Below are 22,235 nucleotides of genomic sequence, written 5' to 3' on the forward strand. Positions count from 1 at the left end.
GTGGCAGCCACTGCTCTTGGCTTCTTTTCTGAACTTCCAGAGAGATTTAATGCATATTCAGGCAAACATGAACAGGCATTAGTCTCATTTTAAAGAAGGTTAGATGACAGAGTCAGGATGTGAATCTGGATCTCCCCGCCTCCAAAGTTTATGATGTTCTACTATGCCGATCAGAGTTTCCACCTCACTCATTGTGAATAAAATGAGACTGGTGGAAAGAAAAATTGGGTGATTATTCAGTTTTTTTCTTTACCTTAAAAAAAAGTTTATCTTCTTTCATCCTGCCAGTAAATGTTATAGGAAAATTAGAAACTGTAGATGAGTAATTTTAAGAGAAATGTTTATATTCTCTCCTACTCAGGAACAGCCACAGCAAATCCCTTGGTATATATGTTTTCATTCCTTATTTGTGTATTTTAAAGAAGTAAATATTTAAATTTTTGAAGAAAATGAACTTAATTAAACTCATATTGTTTAAATAATTTACTCTCTTTCTCTAACAAGTAAACAGCTGTTTTGAGTCACTGTATAAAGGTGTATGTGTCATCATTCTTAGTATCTATGCAGTGTTCCATTGTATAAATGTATCATTGTATTTAATTAATCAGCTATTGATGAACATTTAGTTATCTTCACCTTTTTGCTGTTACAGAAACCACATCAGTGAACCTCCTTACACAGATATTCTCTTGTAATATGACTGGTTATTTCCCTGTGGTAAATCCCCAGAAATTGACCTCTTGGCTCAAAGACACACAAATTTAAGGCATTAAGATTATTCTAATATGCATTCCCAGTAGATTAAAAAGACTGTTTCCCTGTACCTGCTAAAAATTGAGCTTATGCCTATAACATAATTACTATTTACCTTGGCTTGACATTTCATTTTAAAAGAGTAGCTTTAGCTACTATCAGAGTAAGAATTATTCCTATCATGCAGATTGTTTGTCAGGGCTTTAGGGGTAGTTTTGCTGGTCTCTGTTTTGAAAATTTCCTCGCTTGTTCTTTCCCTGTCAGCGGCCCTTCTCAGCATCCCTGGCTTTGTTGAGCGGCTTTGCAAACTGGCGACTCGAAAGGTGTCAGAGTCAACGGGCACAGCCAGCTTCCTTCAGGAGTTGGAGGAGTGGTACACATGGCTAGACAATGCTTTGGTGCTAGATGCCCTGATGCGAGTGGCCAATGAGGAGTCAGAGCACAATCAAGGTATGGGAGGATGGGTCCCCTGAGCGATCGGGAGCTTTTCCATGGGCACCTGGGACCATTCTTGCTCTCCTTTCCAAGGAGGATTAATTGGAGATTTGCTCAAAGTAGTATTTTCCTTGAGGCAATTCTAGACCGTGACTATTAAGACTCTTTTGATAGCTGGTTACAGAAACCTCACTGAACTCCCCAAAGTGGACTTGATTTCAGGGAAAAGGGCTTTGTTGCAGACCTGAGACAGCTGTGTCTCAGGGACTGATAAGAACCAGTAACCAGAACATTCTTAGGAACCTAGAAACTTCTCTCCTCATCTCTTTTTCTTTCTACAATGTTTCTTAGTCTTCTGTCTTACTGTGCCCTGTCTTTTCCTGGTCCCCTTGATGGGACTAGGCAGAAGACTGCCTATTAAATAAGAAGACTCCCAGTCTCAGCTGCAGCTTCCTGGTAAAGAACTCTGGCCCATCTTTGGTTAGGTGCCCATCCCTAAAGCATTCGATTCTGGCCAGCAGGTTCAGAATACACAAACCCAGGAATTCTCAGCTCCCAAACGAGGAATAGGTATCTCACTGGGAGTGGGAGGCCACCAGCTTTTCTTCTTCCCTCCAGCTCCAAATTGAAGAGGCTGAGTTCTCGGTAAGTATGGCAAAGAGGTCAGAGGCTTCCTTCCTCCACCCAACTCCATACTGCACTCACGGTATGGAAGCTCTATCCCACATACTTCCGGCCAAGAATTCTATGGCTGTGATCACCTTTGCCTAAGCTTGCTTGCTCATGTACAGAGGTTTTGCACTGGGAAAGGCAAGCCCAGAAGACTAGAGGCTACTGACCATGCTCTGAGAATTTGCCCACAGAGAAAGGCAGTTAGTAAGAACAGAGTCTAGGGAAGTTCATGCCTGAGATTTTGATGGTAAGCAAATAAAAAGAGACAGGTAGCTCTTCTTTTTTTTACTCTTTTATTTTTTGTATTTTCTCTTTTTTTGAATAGAGAAGGGTTTTGCCATGCTGGCCAGGCCAGTCTCAAACTCCTGGCCTCAGGTGATCCACCCTCTTTGGCCTCCCAGAGTGCCAGGTTTATAGGCATGAGCCACTATGCCCGGCCAGGTACCTCTTCTTAATTAAGAACAAGGTGATGCACAGGCCAGTTAGTTCACCAGAGAACCAGGGAAGGAGACAGCTGAGAAGAACTCTCCTAAGGTCAGAACAAAGCTCAATTTCAAAAATCACCCCTTCCTGAATTTAATTGAATTAGACTTGGGAGCAGTGTATACTCCAGGGCATTGTCAAAAACAGTCGAGAATTCAGACAGCAGTTAATAGAGCCTAACAGCTGGATGTAATACCAGAAGAGGCAGAAAGCTTTAATGTTTCTTTTGATTAATATTTTCTAGTATAACATTATATATCCTTCAATTATTTCTTCACCGTATTTCCCAAGTTACTTTCTTAGAAGTTGCTGGCTGGGTGCAGTGGCTCACACCTGTAATCCCAGCACTTTGGGAGGCCAAGGTGGGCGGATCACCTGAGGTCAGGAGTTCGAGACCAGCCTGACCAACATGGAGCAACCCCATCTCTACTAAAAATACAAAATTAGCTGGGTGTGGTGGCACACGCCTGTAATCCCAGCTACTCGGGAGGCTGAGGTAGGAGAATCGCTTGAACCTGGGAGGCGGAGGTTGTGGGGAGCCAAGATGGCATCATTGCACTCCAGCCTGACTAACAAGAGTGAAACTCCATATCAGGAAAAAAAAAAAAAAAAAAAAAAAAAAGTTGCTTACCACATACATCTTAATATTTTTCAGATTTAAAAAAAATTTTTTTTGAGGAACAAAAAAACACACAAGACTACAGAAAACAAAAAAATGGCAGAAGTAAGTCCAGCTTTATCAGTAATAACATTAAATGTGAATCGATTTAACCATTCAAAAGACAGATTGTTATATTGGATCAGAAAACAAGATCCAGTTATATGCAACCTACAGAAAACACACTTTCAGTTCAAAGATAAAATAGGACAGTAAAGGACAGAAAAAGATGTATCATGCAGGCAGCATCCACAAGAAAGCTGGAGGGGCTGTACTTTTAAAAAGTTGGAGAGACAGAGTCTCACTCTGTCGCCCAGGCTGGGGTGCAATGGCACGATCGGCTGACTGCAACCTCCACCTCCTGGGTTCAAGCGATTCTCATGCCTCAGCCTCCCAAGTAGTTGAGATTACAGGCGTGGAGCCCACGCCCGGCTCATTTTTGTGTGTGTTTTTAGTAGAGATGGGGTTTCACCATGTTGGCCAGGTTGGTCTCAAATGGCCTCAGGTGATCCGCCTGCCTTGGCCTCCCAAAGTGCTGGGATTACAGGTGTGAGCCACCACCACCAAGCCAAAAGAGCTGGAGAGACTTTAAAACAAAAACTGTTATCAGAGCAAAATAGGGATATTTTGTAATAACAGGGTGAAACCATCGAGAAGATAGAACAGTTATAAACACGTATGCATCTAAAAACAGCCCCCAAAAAATACGTGAAGTAAAAACTAACAGATTGGAAGAAAGCAGTAGTTCAAAAACAACAGCTGGAGACCTTAACATACTACTTTTAATAATGGATAAAACTAAGCAGAAGATCAACAGGAAAACAGAAGACTTAAAACACTGTACACCAACAAGGACTAACAGAGCACTGTAGACCTCTCCACCCAACTACTACAGCATGCACATTCTTAAGTGCACATGAACATTCTCCAGGATAGACCATATGCTAGGCTGTTAAAAAAGTTCAGCAAATTTAAAACGATTAAAATTGTACAAAAGTATGTCCTCAAATCCCAGTGGGGTGAGTTACAAATAAATAACAGAAACTTGGGAAATTAATAAATACATGCAAATTAAGCAGTATACTTCTAAATAACCAGTGGGTCAAACAGGAGATCACAAGCAAAATTAGGACATATCTTGAGGCTGGGCGCGGTGGCTCACGCCTATAATCCCAGCCCTTTGGGAGACCGAGGAGGTGGGTCACTTAAGGTCAGGAGGTCCAGGCAGGAAAATTGCTTGAACCCTGGAAGTGGAGGTTGCGGTGAGCTGAGATCACACCACAGCCTGGGTGACAGCGAGATTCTGTCTCAAAAAAAAAAAAAAAAAAAAAACACGGAAATATTTTGAGAGAAATGAAAATGACACTATATATCACACGGGATGCAGCTAAAGTGTACTTAGAGGGAACTTTAGAGCTATAAATGCCTACATTTTTAAATAAATCTAAATTGCCTGAACGTCTACCTTAAGTCATTGGGAAAAAAATATCTCAAGAGGAAAAGGAAGTAATAGGATTAGAGTGAAAACTGGTGAGATAGAGAATAGAAAAACAATAGAGAAAATCTGCAAAACCAAAGATGATTTTTTTAAAGGTAATCTTTAAAAAGATCAACAAAATTGACAAACTTTTAGCCACACTGACCAAAAAAGAAAGGCTTAAATTACTAAATTAGAAATGAAAGAAGGTACATTACAACCAACCTTAAGAAAGTAAAAGGACTCTAAGGGAATACTGTAAACCATGTAAGCCAATAAACTAAATAACCTGGATGAAATGAGCCAGTTAAAAGACACAAACTACCGCAGCTAACTCAGGAAGAAATAGAAAACCTGAAAGAACTGTAACAAGAAGATTGAATAAATAATGAAAAACTGCCCACAAAGAAAAGTCCTGGCCCACGTGGCTTCACTGGTTAATTCTACCAAGTGTTTCAAGAATTCACACCAATACTTTCCAGACTCTAATAGAAAATAAAAGAGGAAGGAACAGTTCCCAGCTTATTCTTTGAGATCATGTTATCATGATACCAAAACCAGATAAAGACATCACAAGACCAGTATCTCTTATGATTATAGGTGCAAAAATCCTCAACAAAATACTAGCACACCAAGTATAGCAACATACAAGGATTGTATACCATGACCAAATGGATTTATACAAATTTGGTTCAACGTTTGAAAATCAGTTTATGTAATACACTGTGTTAATAGAATAAAGGACAAAAACCACATGATCATTTCCATAAAAGCATTTGAGAAAATCCAACACCCCTTCTAGTAAAAACAAAAACTCAGGAGAGAACTTCCTCAGCCTGTTAAAGGGCATCTACAGAAACCCATGGCTAACATCATACCTAATGGCAAAAAATGGAAGGCTTCTCCCACTAAGATCAGGACCAAGATGAGTTCCTGATTGTTTCTGGAAGTGGCAGTGCTGTTGCGGCTTCTCTTCAGCATTGTATTGGAGGTTCTGGCTAGGGCAGTTAGGCAAGAAAAAGAAATTAAAGGCATGCAAATTAGAAAAGTAGTGAAACTCTTCACAGATGGAATGATCTTATATGTAGAAAAACCTAAGGAACCTACTATAAAAACCAATAAACTAATAAACAGGTTCAACAAAGGTTCAGAAGGCTAATATTTAAAAATGAGTAGTATTTCTATACAGTAGCAATCAACAAACCAAAAATGAAATTAAGAAAACAACTTTATTTACAATAGGATCAAAAAAAATAAAATACTTAGCAACTTAACAAGTGTAAAACTTACACTCTGAAAATTCTAAAACATCATTGAAAAATTAAACCCTAAATAAATGTAAAGATATCCCTTGTCTTTGAATCAGAAGATTAATATTGTTAAGATAACAGTATTCCCATACTGATCTACAGGTCAGCCTTGCAGATTCAACACAGTTTCTGTCAGAACTCTCAGCTGTCTACTTTGCAAAAATGGACTAGCTGATCCTAAAATTCATGTGGAAATGCAAGAGACTCAGATGAACAAAAACAGTCTTGAACTAGGCCGGGTACAGTGACTCATGCCTGTAATCCCAACACTTTGGGAGGCTGAGGCTGGAGGATCACTTGGCCTCAGGAGTTTGAGACCAGCGTGGGTAATATAGCGAGACCCCTGTCTCCAAAAAATTTAAAAATTAGCCAAGCCTCGTGGCACCCACCTATAGTCCCAGCTACTCAAGAGGCTGAGGTGGGAGGTTAGCTTGAGCTCAGGAGTTTGAGGCTGCAGTAACCTGTGATCGTGCCACTGTACTCCAGCCTGGGTGACAGTGAGACTGTGTCTTTAAAAAAAAAAAAACCTGAGAGAACTCATGTCCTGACTTGAAAACTTACCACAAAGCTGCAGTCCACACTGTGCTGCCGGCCTGAGGATAGACATATTGATCAGAGTTGAGAGTTCAGAAATAAACCCTCATGCTTATTATGATCAATTGATTTTCAACGGGTACCAAGACCATTCGTTGGTGGAAACAGTAGTAGTCTTTTCAACAAATGGTACTGGGACCATTTGATGTCCACATGCAAAAGAATGAAGTTAGATCCTCTGCCTCATGTCATACACAAAATTAAAAGGGTCAAAGACCTAAATAAAAGAGCTAAACTTATAAAACCTTAGAAGAAAACATAAGGATAAAGCTTCATGACCTTGGATTTAACAGTTTAGATGTCATACACAGTGACATCTGAAGCACAGGCAACCAGGTAAATAATAGATTGGACTTCATCAAAGTTAAAACTTTTTGTTCTTCAAAAAACACTATCAGGAAAGTAAAAAGAGAACACACAGCATGGAAGAATGTTTTTGTGGGGAATACAGGGTTGGGACATTTTTGCAAATCATATATCTAATAAGGGATTTGTGTCTAGAATGTATAAAGAACTCCCATAACTCAATAATAAAAAGACAGCCCATTTCAAAATATAGACAAAGGATCTGAATAGACATCTCTCCAAAGAAGATATACAAATAATTATTAAGCACGTGAAAAATATTCATCATCATTAGCCATCAGGGAAATGCAAATCAAAACCATAGTGAGGCCAGGCACAGTGGCTGGCACCGTAATCCCAACACTTCGGGGGAGGCCAAGGCAGGAAGATTGTCCAAGACCAACTCGAACAGCAGAGCAAGACCTCATCTCTACAAAAAAAAATGTTTTTTGGTTAGCCAGGCGTGGTGGCATGTGCCCATAGTAGTCCTGGCAACTTGGGAGGCTGAGGTGGGAGGATTGTTTAGGTCCAGAGTTCAAGGCTGCAGTGAGCTGTGGTCCTGCCACTGCACTTCAGTCTAGGTGATAGAGGAAAAAACAAACCCCACAATGATATAGTACTTCATAGTCACTCGAATGGCTATCAGAAAAGGTGGATAATAAGGATTGGCAAGAATAGGGAGAAATCAGAACCCACATTCACTATTAGTGGGCATGTAGAATAGTGCAGCCACTCTACAGTCTAGCAGTTCCTCAGAAGGTTAACATACAGTTATGTCATAGGGCCCAGAAATCCTACTCCCAGGTATATACCCAAGATAAATGAAAATACGTGTTACTCAAAAACTTTTTCAGGAATGTTCATCACAGCATATTCATAACAGCCAAAATAATGGAAACAACACAAATGACTGTCACCCAATGAATGAATAAACAGGATATGGTATATTCTTATTTATTTATGTTTTTTGGAGACAGGGTCTAGCTTTGTCGCCTAGGCTACAGTGCGGTGGTGTGATCACAGCTCGTTGTACTCATTGCAGCCCTGACATCCCAGGCCCAGCCATCCTCACACCTCAGCCTCCCAAGTAGCTGGAAACACAGGTGCACGCCACCACACCCAGCTAATTTTTTTATTTTTTGTAATAAAAAGAGACAGAGTCTTGCTGTGTTGCCCAAACTGGTCTCAAACTCCTGCGCTCAAACGATCTTCCCGTCTTGGTCTCCCAGAGTGCTGGAATCACAGGCGTGAGCCACTGTGCCAAGCCAGAATGTGGCGTATTTATACTAGCGGGTGTTATTCAGCAGTTAAAAAAAGGGAATGCTGATCGGTGCCACGACATAGATAAACCCTGAAAACATTGTACTAGGTGAAAGAAGCAGTCACAAAAGACGGCATATTGCATGAGTGCATTAATATGAAGTGTCCTGAATAGGCAATTACCTAGAGACGGAAAACAGTTTCATGGTTGCCTAGAACTAAGGGGTTTGGTGGGAAATAGGAAGTGACTGGTAGTGAGTACAAGGCAGATTTCGGGGGGTGATGAAGATACTCTAAAATTGATTGTGGTAATGGCTGCACAACTCTATGAATATCCTAAAAATCATGATACGGTTAATTAAATGGATGAATTGCATGGTGTGTGAATTGTACCTCCAAGCTGTTAAAAAAAGAAAACAAATGAGTGTGCATGCCTGCAGAAAACGGAGTGCAGTGCCGACAGAGAGAGAGTGGTGACCGCTCCAATCGGCCTGGTAGAGCTGAAGAGACTCGGAGGGAAGCACAGGCCTCGTGAGCTGGTTTTCCCATCTTCATCCTTGGGATTGTCCTTGTTGCTAAGCACTCCATTGCTTTGGAGACTGTTTCTTGAAAATATCCCAGAAAGTCTGTCAGGCCTGTACAAGCCAGGCACCAAAAGTTGGTGGTGACTTGGAGAGGCGTCAGGCTGCCCCGTCTCTTGCTTTGCAGATGTTTGTTTCTCAGTAGGACTTGTGTGCCCCACACTGTGCCCACTGCTTCCATAAACATCCTTCCCTGCAGGACTCTCTAGAGCACCATGGGCTGGGTGCTGAGGATGCCAAGCACACAAGGTCACACAGCAGTGCACGACAGAGGCGGGATTGTGCGTGATAGTTCTTCAGGTTCACTTCACAGATTAGCCGACACTTAACTGTTCTGGAAGCTGGGCCAAGGAGTCCTAACATGGAAATTGAGTAACTATAGTTTTTTGCCCAAGGTACAGGAGAATAAATATGAGTAGATGGAATCTCTTAAATTAAAAATTTCTCCAGTAAATTTTTCCTGAGTCTTTGTCTCCTACCTGTTTAGTTCCCATTAAAAGCTTGGAGATGAAAAAGAAGAATACAAAGTAGCAAGCAAGCATTAGCACATAAAAGTCAGTTTTCTGAGAACTTATATTTAGTTTCTAATTGTATGTTGCTTACTTCGGGCATTGTTTCAGGCACCTTCAATATATTCCCCTACTCCTTATGACGTTAAAGGGTGGGTATGGTTGTCAGTATTGCTGTTTTACAAAGGAGGATGGATACTGAAGCATGAGAGGTCCACTGATTTACTGAAGACCACCCAGTTAGTGATTGGGGTTCAAGCCCGGTAGTCTGGCTTCAGGGTCTCTGCTCGTAACTACCGTGCCACGCTGTCTCTCAGTCACGCTTCATTCGGCAGCTTGTCGTCTTCCAGGGTTGTGATTTTAACATAACACAGCTGGGAAAAGTAGTTCCAAGTCTGTAGGATAGAGTAAGTTAGATTCTCTCTCTTTTTTTTTTTTGGAGACAGGGTTCAGCTCTGTTGTCCAGGCTGGAGTACAGTGGCACGATCTCTGTTGGTTCACTACAACCTTCACCTTCCAGGCTCAAGCGATCCTCCCACCTCTCCCTCTTCAGTAGCTGGGACTACAGGCACATGCCACCATGCCCAGCTAATTTTTAAAATTTTTTTATAGAGATGAGGTCTCACTGTATTGTCTAGGCTGGTCTCAAACTCCTAGGCTCAAGCAGTCCACCTGCCTTGGCCTCCTAAAGTCCTGGGATCATAGGCATGAGCCACCACACCTGGTCGGAATAAGTTAGGTTCTTCTGTCTTGATACTTTGCAGAGTATCACTGTGTTTTCTGTATGAGCCTTACCTGAATATATCTGATAACCACTCCTCTATACCACATAGAGGCCTCTAGGGAAACAGTTCCTATAGGAGCTTGAGAGGACCTTGGCAGTTATTGATTCATCTTTTCACCTTAACAAGGAGGAAACTGAAGGGAAGTCACTCTGCTAAGATCACCTAGCCTCTCCTGACTCTTGACCGATGCCCTTTTAAAATAATAGGGATCTAGGCCGGGCACAGTGGCTCACCCCTGTAATCCCAGCACTTTGGGAGGCCAAGGTGGGCAGAGCACTTGAGGTCAGGAGTTCGAGACCAGCCCAGCCAACGTGGTGAAACCTCATCTCTACTAAAAATAGAAAAATTAGCTGGGCATGGTGGCATGCGCCTGTATTCCCAGCTACTCGGGAGGCTGAGGCAGGAGACTTGCTTAAAACCAGGAAGCGGAGGTTGCAGTGAGCCAGATCGCACAACTGCACTCCAGCCTGGGTGACACAGCCAGACTGTAAGTAAGTAAGTAAATAAATAAATACATAAATAAAGGATCTAGGAGTGAACGGGGGCTTCCTAAGAATCAGATGCTGGGCTTCTCTTATGTTCCCATTCAGTCTTCACAGTAACTCTAGCTGTCCGCTGCAGTAGTACAGAGCAGTCTAAGGCCTAGTGAGGAGGGGACTGGCCCAAAGTCATAAAACCAGCAAGTCTGACACATGTCAAGTGTCCAGTAAATATTACTTAGCTGCTGTTGATGTCAGCAGTAATGACATTGGATAAAATGAAAGTCTGCCTGTAGATAGTGTGTTCATCTGCATCAGTAGCAGCAGGTGATACCCAGTCTGCTTTAGAAAGTTGAACCTTAGAAAAATTTAGATGGTTCTTTTGAAAAATTGGGAATTCTTCAAAAAGAATCCCTCTCGGGCTTCCGCAGTGTCCCTCATGGAATCTCAGTAGAACCAAGTAAGTAGGGCCATTTGCGACTTGAAGAGCGGTCCCCATAATTTGCTGTCAGACATCTGCCTGGGCACCTTCTGGGGGTCTGGTTGGTGGCAGGAGAAGGGGATAAGCAGGGAGGGATGGGTCATGTTACTGTGTTGGCTGTGTCCGAATATTTTTTCTTCGTGTAAAAGTAGATGAGATACAACTACTGCAGAGTCCATTTCTCTGAGTCTCTGAGCTTACCTGGCTCCTGGGGGTGTGGAGGGAGTTTTGCAGCTTTCAGGGTCTCTGTTCAGGCTCAAGGCCCAGCTGAATGGCTATGCTACAAGTCTGTTCAGAGCAGGTTCGAGGGACGGAAATGTGTTTCCTCACAAGCCGTGACTCAATCCTCTCTCCGGTGGCTGTGTCAGCCTCCATTGTGTTCCCTCCTCCAGGGGCTTCTGAGGAGAATGGCCTGCCTCACACGTCAGCCAGGACCCAGCTGCCCCAGTCAATGAAGATTATGCATGAGATCATGTACAAACTGGAAGTGCTCTATGTCCTCTGCGTGCTGCTGATGGGGCGTCAGCGAAACCAGGTGGGCCCCTCTCCAGCGTCTCAGGACACGGGGAGCAGGTGCTGCCCGGGCGCTCATGGTATGCCAGGTGCTCCACAGGGCCTTCTGTTGGAATGGCTCTTGCTCTAGGCTGGCAGAGCATAGGGGTATTTCTCCTACTGTTCTACCCATCAGGAAACCAGGCTGATTCCAGAACCGGAGTCTTTCCACGGTGCGTTGCTGTGTGGAGCGTTTCTAGGCATTCCTGGTTGGTGCTCAGGGCAGGAGCAGGCAGTTGCCTCTGTAAGGTGAAGATTAAAGGGTTGAAAACTGGCAAGACTGGCCCTGTGGATGTGCTGGAGGAGCTGCCAACCTGATGTGGGCTCAGGGCAGTGGGACAGAGCCCAGAGCTATGTCTGCTTAGGAAAACTGGGCAAGTACAGGGGCTCCAGATGTGCAGGGCTTCCCTGAGTCTTGAAGTAGTTCCAGGATGGAGGAGGAAGGGCCCATAACCTACAGTAGAGGAAAAAGGGCTTGGAAGAGTGCAGCCCTCCTCCTCAAGACTGTTGAGAAGTAGCCCGCAGACCACGCCCTTCTCCTAGGGAGGAAACCAGGCATGGGGGCAGGAGAGGCTGGGGTCTCAGCAGTCCTTCCACACCTTTCTGAGTCAGACACTGGACTGTCACAAGTCTGGGCAACAGCAGTGCAGTTACCCCCATTTTACAAGTGAGGATGAAAACGTCTGGAAGAGAATGAAAGAGTGTAGCAGGTGGGACAGGGCAGTGCCCTGGGGAGGAGTGTGTGTAGTCACTGGAACAGTGAGGCAGCTGGGGGACGGCCTGGAGAAAACAGCCAGGAGAGGAAGGCTGAGGGCTCGCAGGGACCAGGTCACGTCAAGCTGTCACAGGCCATTTTAAAGACTGGTTTTTACTCCGAGTGAAGTGAGAAGTCATTCCTCTGACTGCTTTGGGAAAGACTGGAAACAGCAAGGAAGGGAATAGGGTGACCATTAGGGGCCCTCATAATAGGGCCAAGAGATGATAGCAGCTAGGACCAGCATATTGGTGTTGGGACTGGTGGGAAGTGGTTGCATTCTGGATGCATTTGAATGTGAACTAAGCAAATAGGAGAATGGATTTGCCATGTATTGAGATGGTTAAGACCAGCAGGTAAGGGGTGGAGGAGCAGGCTTAGGAAGATGGGGAGCTGCGTTTTGTACAAGGTAGAGTTGAGGTGTCTGATGGAATTGGCACTTGGATTGATTACCTACAGCTGCTATTGGGGAGATGGCAAGGCCGGAGGTGTCACTTTGGGAGTCCTCAGCATATGGTTGTATTTAAAACCAGGACACTGGATGAGATCCCACACTGATAGCCACAGCATTGGTGTCCCTTCTTTCAATATGGAACATGTTTTTTATAAAAAATAATTGTAGGGACAACTTTTATGGGTTGAGTGCTATTACTTTTTCGAGGCACTTTCACAGTTATTTATATTTGAAATAATTATAGGGACAGCTTCTATGTGTTGAGTGCTATTACTTTTTCGAGGCACTTTCACAGTTATTTATATTTGAAATAATTATAGGGACAGCTTCTATGTGTTGAGTGCTATTACTTTTTCGAGGCATTTTCACAGTTGTTTGAATTTTCAGGTATTTAGTAAGTTACACAACAGGTGGTGACTCTGTGTCCCCACACTCGATTCTTGAGAAAGCCAGGGCATAAACTAGGCTGTGCTCTCAGGGACAGGCCCGGATAGAGCCAGAATTTAAACTCTGCTGCCCTGCCTCCTCTGTCTGCCATCTCACAACAGTTCTCTGTTCCCTGAGCCTTCTTGTTTCCACATTGCTATGAGTCGTTGCAGTCTTGAGTTAAACTGTATGATTACAGCGCTGCTTCCTTGGGAAGGGACCATTAGTGACCTTGAAATCCTGGCCCCCCAAAATCACTTTCACTAGCATGTTCTCATTTGCACAGTCGGCATTTCCTGGGTTTCTGCTGTGTGCCGGGCACCATGAGGATATGGATTCCCAGATCCTGCCTACACTGGGTAGCAAGTCCTTGGCCAGGCCTCACAGAAGGCTTCTTCCTTAAAGAGGCCTTCTTGTTAATGGGCAGTTGGGCCAAGTTCTCTGACCAATCTTGGCCAAATTGAAATCTCAAGACTGGAAAGGCTCCCCAAATGCTGTCAAGTTTCGTCCCTCTGGTGCTAATGAAAATCATCCATATAGCAGTCGTTTTTTTAGTCATTTCTTCAAGCCCTGAGTAGCTTCCACATTACCTCACTGAGCCTTTTCAACAGCTCCATCGTCCCCCATCGCCTTTTCTGTCAAGGGACTTGACCTCAAAGAATGTTGCGGAGGGTCACAAAGCTGTCTTATGAACCCAGGGCTTGCTGACTGCGAAGCCTGAGCTCTTACCCACTGCCTCCTCAGGTAGAGTGGCACTTCATCTCACCCACCTGCCTACCATCCTCCTATAGAGCAGGCCACGGGGCTGGACCTGATCGTAGGAATAATGCATTCTACAAGTAAAATTTGTTTTACAAATTTTACACGTGAAGAAGCTGCTATTTTCTTTTTTTTTTTTTTTTTTTTTTTTTTTTTTCCTTTTTTTGAGGTAGTCTTGCTCTGCTACCCAGGCTGGAGCGGTGCAGTGGCGTGATCTCAGCTCACTGCAACCTCTGCCTCCCGGGCTCAAGCGATCCTCCTGCCTCAGCCCTCCAAGTAGCTGGGGTTACAGGCGCACACCACCATGCCTGGCTAATTTTTGTATTTTATTTTTGTTTTTGAGATGGAGTCTCCCTGTCACTCAGGCTGGAGCGCAATTTCTGCTCACTGCAACCTCTGCCTCCCGGGTTCAAGCAATTCTCCTGCCTCAGCTTCTTGAGTAGCTGGGACTACAGGCATGCGCCAGCACACCCGGCTAATTTTTGTATTTTTAGTAGAGACAGGGTTTCACCATGTTGGCCAGGCTGGTCTGAAACTCCTGACCTCAAGTGATCCGCCCACCTTGTCCTCCCAAAGTGCTGGGATTACAGATGTAAGCCACCATGCCCGGCCCTAATTTCTGTATTTTTAGTAGAGACAGGGCTTCACCATATTGCCCAGGCTGGTCTCGAAATCCTGAGCTCAGGTGATCTGCCCATCTTGGCCTCCCAAAGTGCTGGGATTACAGGCGTGAGCCACCATGCCTGGCTAAGAAGCTAGTATTGTTAAGAGAAAAGGGAAATGATGTAGGAGAAACCTCAAACCTAAATACTGGCCTGAACTTAGGAGACCCAGGGTCAAGTCCAAGTCTGCCTCAGAAGGCCCCTCTCTTCCCAGCTGTGTGACTCACCCCTAATCTCTTTAAGCTTGGGTTTCTAGTCTGTGCAGTGAGGCAGTTGCACTGGATGAATTTTTGTGGGCCATTGTTGCAACGTTTTATAGCTGTGTGACCTGGGCCTGGCTTAGGGCCCTTTGAGTGAGACAGGAAGGCACATGGCTTGGTAAACACCATAGATGTCAGCCGTACCTCCCCAACCCCAGTTAAGCAGGGCAAGGTAGACCCAGGCTGGGTTTTAGTAAAGGCCTGAGTGGCACAGCAGGTGTCATTTTACATCAGCCTCAGTCTTAACAGGTTCTGGGCTGCTTATGAGTCTAACACTGGCCATAATTTCTAGTAGAAATTATGTAGTAATTTCTAGTAGGCTGTGATTTCTAGTAGAAAGAGAATAGTCACCTCTGTTACTTTCAGTGGCAAAACCCACAGTTACTTTTACACAACCTAATATGTTGAAGGGAGAGGTCCATTGGAATGGAGGCTGCCAGGCATGTCTTTGTCAGGTTCTGGTCTCCCAAGATAAATGCATACCTGTAGTGGGCTGGAAAGGGGCAGACTTTAGGATCAGAACACCTGAGTTAGGTGCTGTTGCAATCACTGACCTTGCCCAGGCTGGTCTTGCTGAACTTCTCCCCCTTGTAAAATGGCAATAAGCGAGCAGTGGTGCTGTGTGCAGAGCTTTACATGTGCTTTCTGACTTGATTGTTACAACAGTCCCGAGAAGGGCTAGTAATAGCCTTAGGTTATATAAACAAATTTTAAAAGGGAAATCATTCCTGTAGTTCTGTTTTAAAAGATTTAAGTTAGTATCAATGAAGCCTGTTTCCCCTCTGATCATTGACATTCTGATGGTTCCATGAAGCAGCTAATTTTACCAGTTATTAGTATATCCTTCTAGAGACATTTTTATGCTTACAAAGGCGAATTGTATTCCTCTTTTTTTACACAGTCAGTAATATAGCATGAACGTACTTGCTTTCCCAGTATTATCTCTCGGCAGTTGTTAAGTTCACGACATACAAAACACCTTGATGTTTTTTTACTGGTGCCTTATATCCCATTGAGTGGCATACCATAATTTATTTTGCTAATCTCTGTTGATGGAAGTGTAGGTTATATCTATTTTGGGGCATTACAAATAATGCTGCAGTGAGTAGCATTGTAAATATGTGTCATTTAGTATTTATATGGATCTGAATGTAAATTCCTAAAGTGGAATTGCTGGTTAAAGGGATTATGGATTTGAAATTTTAGAGTTACTGCGAAACCCTCTTCCCTGTGCACGTCATAACAGTGTGCCCTCCCACCAACAGCGTGTGAATGTACCTGATGCCCAGGTCACCAACATGTTCTTTTAAAGCTTTGTCATCTTTCCCAGTCTGAAAGAGTGAAAAATCAGAGATGTTTGTAGGACTCCTTATAGAGGAATTTCTTTGCTTGTGGCATGAATTGCCAATGTCTGTTCTTTTTTTGTCATATTTGGCTTGTGACTTTGCTTATTTTGAGTTTTGCCATTCAGAATTTTAAAAGGTTTGGGTGGTTGATGTCAACAAGCTTCTTTTTGAGCTTCTAGGTTTAGTGTGATCCTTCAGAAAGGCTTTTCCAACTCTTAGATCATTTTTTTTAATTCTTTGCAAAGATTTTTCTGGATCTTAGAGTTTTTTAATAGTCGTCTCTTACTTTCAGCTGAAATTTATCCTAGTGCAAAGCATGAGGGACATTTTCATGTTAATATGAGGAGACAAATCTTAAGGAATTTGTTTAAGGTTACCAAGTTTGCACATGGTAAAGCTAAGAGTCAAACCCAGGACTCTTGAATCCCAAAGGACTCTTGAATCATACGCAGGACTATCTGAATCCCAAACTCATGCTTCTGTGATAGGAACTATCATACATTATGACTTGTAGGATTATTGTGAGCATTAATGAGTAAAGTTAGAAAGTGTGTTTGTGTGTGATAGGTGTAGGGGATACATGGATGTTTTCTTCAAACCCCAGCACTCCTTACTGACAGTTAGTTGCTTTCTTCGTCCTGAATGTCATTATCGTGTGTACTGAGCACGAGGTTTTGCTAGATTTTTCAAGCACATTTGTCTTAATTAATACTTTTTCCTTCCTATCCCGTCCAGGTTCACAGAATGATTGCAGAGTTCAAGCTGATCCCCGGACTTAATAATCTGTTTGACAAACTGATTTGGAGGAAGCATTCAGCATCTGCTCTTGTCCTCCATGGTCACAACCAGAACTGTGACTGTAGCCCGGTAAGCAGGAGACCCCTGGGGACAGACAGATGGTACCTCACTGGCTTGGAGTAGTTGTTTCAAGACCTGCTGCTGACCCTTTGACCTTTTTTCCTTTGGGAGTAGAGCAGAGACTAAAATTGTATTTTATAGTCCCCTAATTGGAAGCTACCTTGGAGTAGGATCTGAGTGAACCCCACTCCCCACCCCAGCCTATGCAGAAATCCCTTTTAAGATGTTCCTAGGCCGGGCACAGTGCACATGCCTGTAATCCCAGCACTTTGGGAGGCTGAGCGGGCAGATCACTTGAGGTCAAGAGTTACAGACCGGCCTGGCCAAGTATGGTGTTGGGTGCCTGTAATTGCAACTCTTTGGGAGGCTGAGGCACCAGAATTGCTTGAACCCAGGAGGTGGAGGTTGCACTGAGCTGAGATCATGCCATTGCACTCCAGCCTGGGCAACAGAGTGAGACTGTGTCTCAAAAAAAAAAAAAAGAGTTCCTGCCTGAGGCCCTCTAGCCAACTTCCCCTTGTACACCTCTGTGATGGGGATCTCATTTCACTCCAGGCAGGGGGCTGCCCACTGCATGAGCTAGCAGCATGCTTTTCCTTATTTGCTGTTTTATCCTATTGTAATTTTCATCCACCTGTAGAACCGTGCTCCCAGGCGCGGTGGCTCACACCCGTAATCCCAGCACTTTGAGAGGCCGAGGCGGACGGATCACTTGAGGTCAGTGGGGCTAGTTTGCCCCGTGGGTACCTGTGTAGCCTCAGCCCTGGAGGCGTTTCTACAGGGCACTTTTGCTTTTGTCTGCCAGGTATGTCAGGTACAGCTGTCCCAGGGCAGTTTTCATGTTTCATGTCTTGGCCCTGCTGCCCCAGTTGTGTGAGCTCAGGGTTTCTGCTGCTCTTGGGAGGGCTCCCTTCCCCCGCCAGCAGCACCCTGGCAGAGCCAGGCTCCCTGGGCTGGTGGGTCAGGCCTTTCTAACCCTTCTCTCACCAAGTGTACATGCTCCCCAGGCTTTACAGGAACCTGAGACCCTGTCTGGTCCCTGCAGGGCATTAAAACCCAAGCGTTAGTGTGACTAGGTCTTGTCGCCATCGCTCCACACTGCCTTCAGCTACTGAGTATCAGTTCCTTGGCTCACGACTCCAAACTCCTCGGTCCTTTCTTCATTTCTGATTCCGGTGGACTTCCCCCCCTCCTCCCCACACGTTTTGTTTGTTTGTTTGTTTGTTTGTTTTTTGGGACAGAGTCTCCATCACCCAGGCTGGAGTGCAGTCAGTGGTGTGATCTCGGCTCACTGCAACCTCTACCTCCTAGCTTCAAGTGATTATCCTGCCTCAGCCTCCTAAGTAGCCAGAATTACAGGCGCAGCAACCATGCCTGGCTAATTTTTGTATTTTTAGTAGAGGCAGGGTTTGCCATGTTGCCCAGGCTGGTCTCAAGCTCCTGACCTCAAGCGGTGTGCCCGCCTCGGCCTCCCAAAGTGCTGTGATTACAGGTGTGAGCCACCATGCCCCACCTTATTTTTTTTTTGAGTGTACTGGCATGTTTTTAGCAGGAAGGGGGCCACATTAGCTTAATCTGCTGTTGATCAGATGTGGAAGTGAACAGATGGTTTTCTAACTAAAGAAGGGTCCTCATGGTGCATGAGGACAGAGGCTCAGAGAAGCAGGCTCTCACCAGGGTGTCTGTTTGTGTTGTTTTGGAACTTGTGACTGTGGTCTTAACATTGAGGCTGTGCATGTGTTTCAGGACATCACCTTGAAGATACAGTTTTTGAGGCTTCTTCAGAGCTTCAGCGACCACCACGAGTAAGTACAAGTGTGTCCCTGCAAGGAGAGTTGTTGGACTGTCTTTTGAAGGCCTCAGTCTCTTTGGTCTGTGACCTCGGCTCGAGAGGAGGCCCTAGAGCTGGTGGAAGCCCGCTGTCCCCTCAGTGGTAGCAGGTGTGACACTGCAGTCGGACCTGCCATCTATCCAGCCTTTCTTATGGCAGGCACTGCCCCTGAGCTTGCTTCTAGCCCTCATAGCCACCCCAGGAACTGAGTATGGAAGTCATTGGCCCCTTATTACCTTTGGAATCAATGGATCTCTCAACCTACTGCCCCTCTGAAGCGAGAGTGGACAGCGTGGCTATTCCCAGGAGCCGGCAGGAACCTCAGACAGGCAAAGCCAGCTGCTTACTGAGCAGCTGGGGATTCTTCCCTCCACAAGGAGGTGTGCTCCCGTTTTTCTTGAAAGACATTCTATGCTCATTTATTTTTTAACCTTCGATGGAGAATGTACGAGGAAAATTACTCTCTGCTGTAAGGAAAACAGTGCAGGAAGGGGGTGACTAGCAGCTGACCCTTGGCCTTGGCATTGGGGAGATGATGTGGGGACCTTAGTGAGCGAGAATTTCAGTGAGCTTAGCTCCAGCCAGCTGCGTGTGCACAGGAAACTGGGCCCACTGTTGCATAACTTCTGATTTTTTCGGCCAAGGAAAGCCAGAAATTAAGATTTATGTGAAAGGTCCTGATTTTAAATGTTGGTTTAAATTTTTTAAAAACCTTGCATTTGAGCTAACAGAACATGCCTGGAGACAGCTGTGGCCCCAGGGCACTGCCGTCATATGCACCCGTCCTCTTTGAGAGATTTTCTGGCTGAAAGCCATAGAAAGGCTCCAGGAAGCATGTTAACCTTCTGAAAATGGCACCACGTACGTTATGGAACTGCGCTGTTTTCCCTGGGGAAGTGAGTCTCCGGCTTTCATCGGACTCTTCAATCTGAGTACTGTGTGGGATATCAGGACGAAATGCAAACAGCCATGGCCCCTGCTCTCATGAAGGGCAGAGTCTGAAAACAAAGACAGTTGTTCATCCGAGGATTCCACCATTGAGCATTAGTGATGAGTGGAGATGGTATTCAGGAGGAGAGGAACGGGTCTGTGAGAGGACATTTGACAGGGTACAGAACTGGCCAGAGGATGCTCAGGAGCTCTCCCTTGCCAAAGTGGCTTGTCAGCCAAGACCTGAAGGGTCGGCTTGTAGTGAATTGAGTGAACAGGCATGTGAGAGAGTGAGTGTTCTAGCCAGAAGCCCCTGAACGAAGGAAGACCATTGTGGCCAGCTGATGGGAGTGATGTGGGCTTGGCTCTGGGCTGGCTGCACAGGGCCTTGTGGGTCACAGTCACAGGCCTGGATTTTATATACAGATGGTCCATCACTTAGAATTTTTCAACTGTACAATGGTGCAGAAGTCGAATTTTGAATTTTGATCTTTTCCTGCGCTCATGATAAACAGTTCAGTACTCTTGCAATGCTGGGCACTGAGCTGCAGCTGCAGCGCAAATGTATTTCAAGAAAAATGATGACCAGCTATGCGGTCACCAAGGTAGACAACCAGTACTCTGTGCTGTGCCCGCCATGTTGCCAGTGTTTATGGCCAACTGTAGGCTGAAGTCAGTGTTCTGAGCACATTCCAGGTAGGCTGGGCTAAGCTAGGAGGTTCAGTAGGTTAGATACATTAAATGTGGTTTTTTTTTTTCTTTTTTTCAAGATGGAATCTTGCTCTGTTGCCCAGGCTGGAGTTCAGTGGCGTGATCTTGGCTCACTACAACCTCCACCTTCTGGTTTCAAGTGATTCTCCTAGCTCAGCCTCCTGAGCAGCTGGGATTATAGGCGTGCGCCACCACACCCAGCTAATTTTTTGTATTTTTAGTAGAGACGGGGTTTCCCCATGTTGACCAGGCTGGTCTAGAACTCCTGACCTTGTGATCTGCCCGGCTCGACCTTCCAGAGTGCTGGGATTACAGGCGTGAGCCACCACGTCCAGCCTCAGTATGTTTTCACCTTACGGTATTTTCAAATACGATGGGTTTATCAGGGCATAACCCCCTCCTAAGTCAGAAAATGTCTGTTCTAAGTGCAGTGGGAGGCTGTGGAAGTATTTTCACCAGGAGTGACAGGAGTGACAGATCCTGATTCTGAAGATCACTTTTGGTGCTGTGTGATGACTCGGTTCCTGTGGAATACCTTTTAGGGAGCTGGTGTCCTGGGAGCGCAGGGAGCAGTGACAGGCCTGGATGGCAAGCAGGGGGAAGTGTCACAGTTGACCAGGCCTCTGTGATGTCTGACTGTGGTGGTTGGTGGGACTGCTGCAGCAGGGCCAGGCTTGAGTGTGATTGGACATGTTGAGGTGCTGGTGCCTTTGAGGAAACAAGTAAAAGTGTAGGCAAAGAGAAAGGCCCGGAGCTGCTGAGGGAAGGGGCCTTGTCAGTGAATGTGGCAAGCAGGGGTTGGGGGTTGGGGGTGGGGCCAGGGAAAGATTCCATTGCCTGAGAGCCCAGAGTTCCCTCCTGCTGGCTGGAGTGAGAGGTGCTGGAGGAAAGTGCCTGGTGGCTTCTCAGATTCTCTCCGCAGGAAGTGGGCAGGAGACTCCCTGCAGTAGCCCGGTGCGGACCCAGCAGCCCCAGTTCCTGTCCTTTACCTCCTCCAACCCATTTTGTTTCAGGAACAAGTACCTGTTACTCAACAACCAGGAGCTGAACGAACTCAGTGCCATCTCTCTCAAGGCCAACATCCCTGAGGTGGAAGCTGTGCTCAACACCGACAGGTGAGTGCCGGGGTGCAGCGTTTCCCTCAGCCCATCCCGGCTGCTCGCCTTCCTGGGGGCTCACTGGTGAGCACACCTAGGTATGCATGCGTGTCCTCTCTCACATGTAGCTACAGTGTCCTGCGGGCTCCTCTGTGCCAGGCACTGTATTCGTGTCACCTGCATTTTCTCATCGGAGCCTCACAGCAGCCCTAGGAGGGAAGCCCCATCCATACCTGCACTTTACAGATGAGGGGGCAGAGCCTCAGAGAGGTCACCTGCCAAAAGTCTTGTGTGCTCCGCACTGGCCCCCTTGCCTCGTGCATTCAGCCCCTTTGCTTATGTGCTCCTTTCTTGCCTGTTGGCATCTGCAGCCAAGCAGGACAGACAGAAGCCTCTTACCTGCTGCCACATGTTAAGCTGCATTACCTGGGTTAGGTTTGCCTCACCTGGAGCCAGGCAATGGGGAGCTAGTCTCACAGGCGTCAGAATGCAGTGGACTTTATCCAGCAAGAACTGTAATTTCCCAACCTTTTTTTGTTGGTTTTTGTTGTTGTTGTTGTTACTGTTGTTTTTTAGACACAGGGTCTTGTTCTTTCCCTCAGGCTGCAGAGCAGTGGTGTGATCGTAGCTCACTGCAGCCACAAACTTCTGGGCTCAAGTGATTCTCCTGCCTCAGCCTCCCAAGTAGCTGGGACTACAGGTGTGCGCCACCATGCCCAGCTAGTGTTTGTACTTTTTTTTGTAGAGATGGGATCTCACTATGTTGCCCAGGC

At 45.4% G+C, this 22,235-nt stretch overlaps 2 protein-coding genes across 2 annotated transcripts in view; both read left to right on the top strand.

Annotated features, from left to right (window-relative positions):
- TRPC4AP (transient receptor potential cation channel subfamily C member 4 associated protein) overlaps positions 1-22,235 on the top strand; it is a 283,763-nt gene that overhangs the window by 254,241 nt on the left and 7,287 nt on the right. The window contains exons 9-13 of the mRNA XM_050807052.1: positions 1,018-1,203; positions 11,215-11,357; positions 16,771-16,902; positions 18,640-18,698; positions 21,379-21,480. Coding sequence (XP_050663009.1) covers positions 1,018-1,203; positions 11,215-11,357; positions 16,771-16,902; positions 18,640-18,698; positions 21,379-21,480 — 622 coding nt within the window. The remainder of the gene's footprint in view (positions 1-1,017; positions 1,204-11,214; positions 11,358-16,770; positions 16,903-18,639; positions 18,699-21,378; positions 21,481-22,235) is intronic.
- GSS (glutathione synthetase) overlaps positions 1-22,235 on the top strand; it is a 171,163-nt gene that overhangs the window by 66,969 nt on the left and 81,959 nt on the right. The window lies entirely within an intron of this gene.

The sequence above is a fragment of the Macaca thibetana genome, chromosome 10 (assembly GCF_024542745.1).
Source record: "Macaca thibetana thibetana isolate TM-01 chromosome 10, ASM2454274v1, whole genome shotgun sequence".
In the NCBI taxonomy this organism is placed as follows: domain Eukaryota; kingdom Metazoa; phylum Chordata; class Mammalia; order Primates; family Cercopithecidae; genus Macaca; species Macaca thibetana.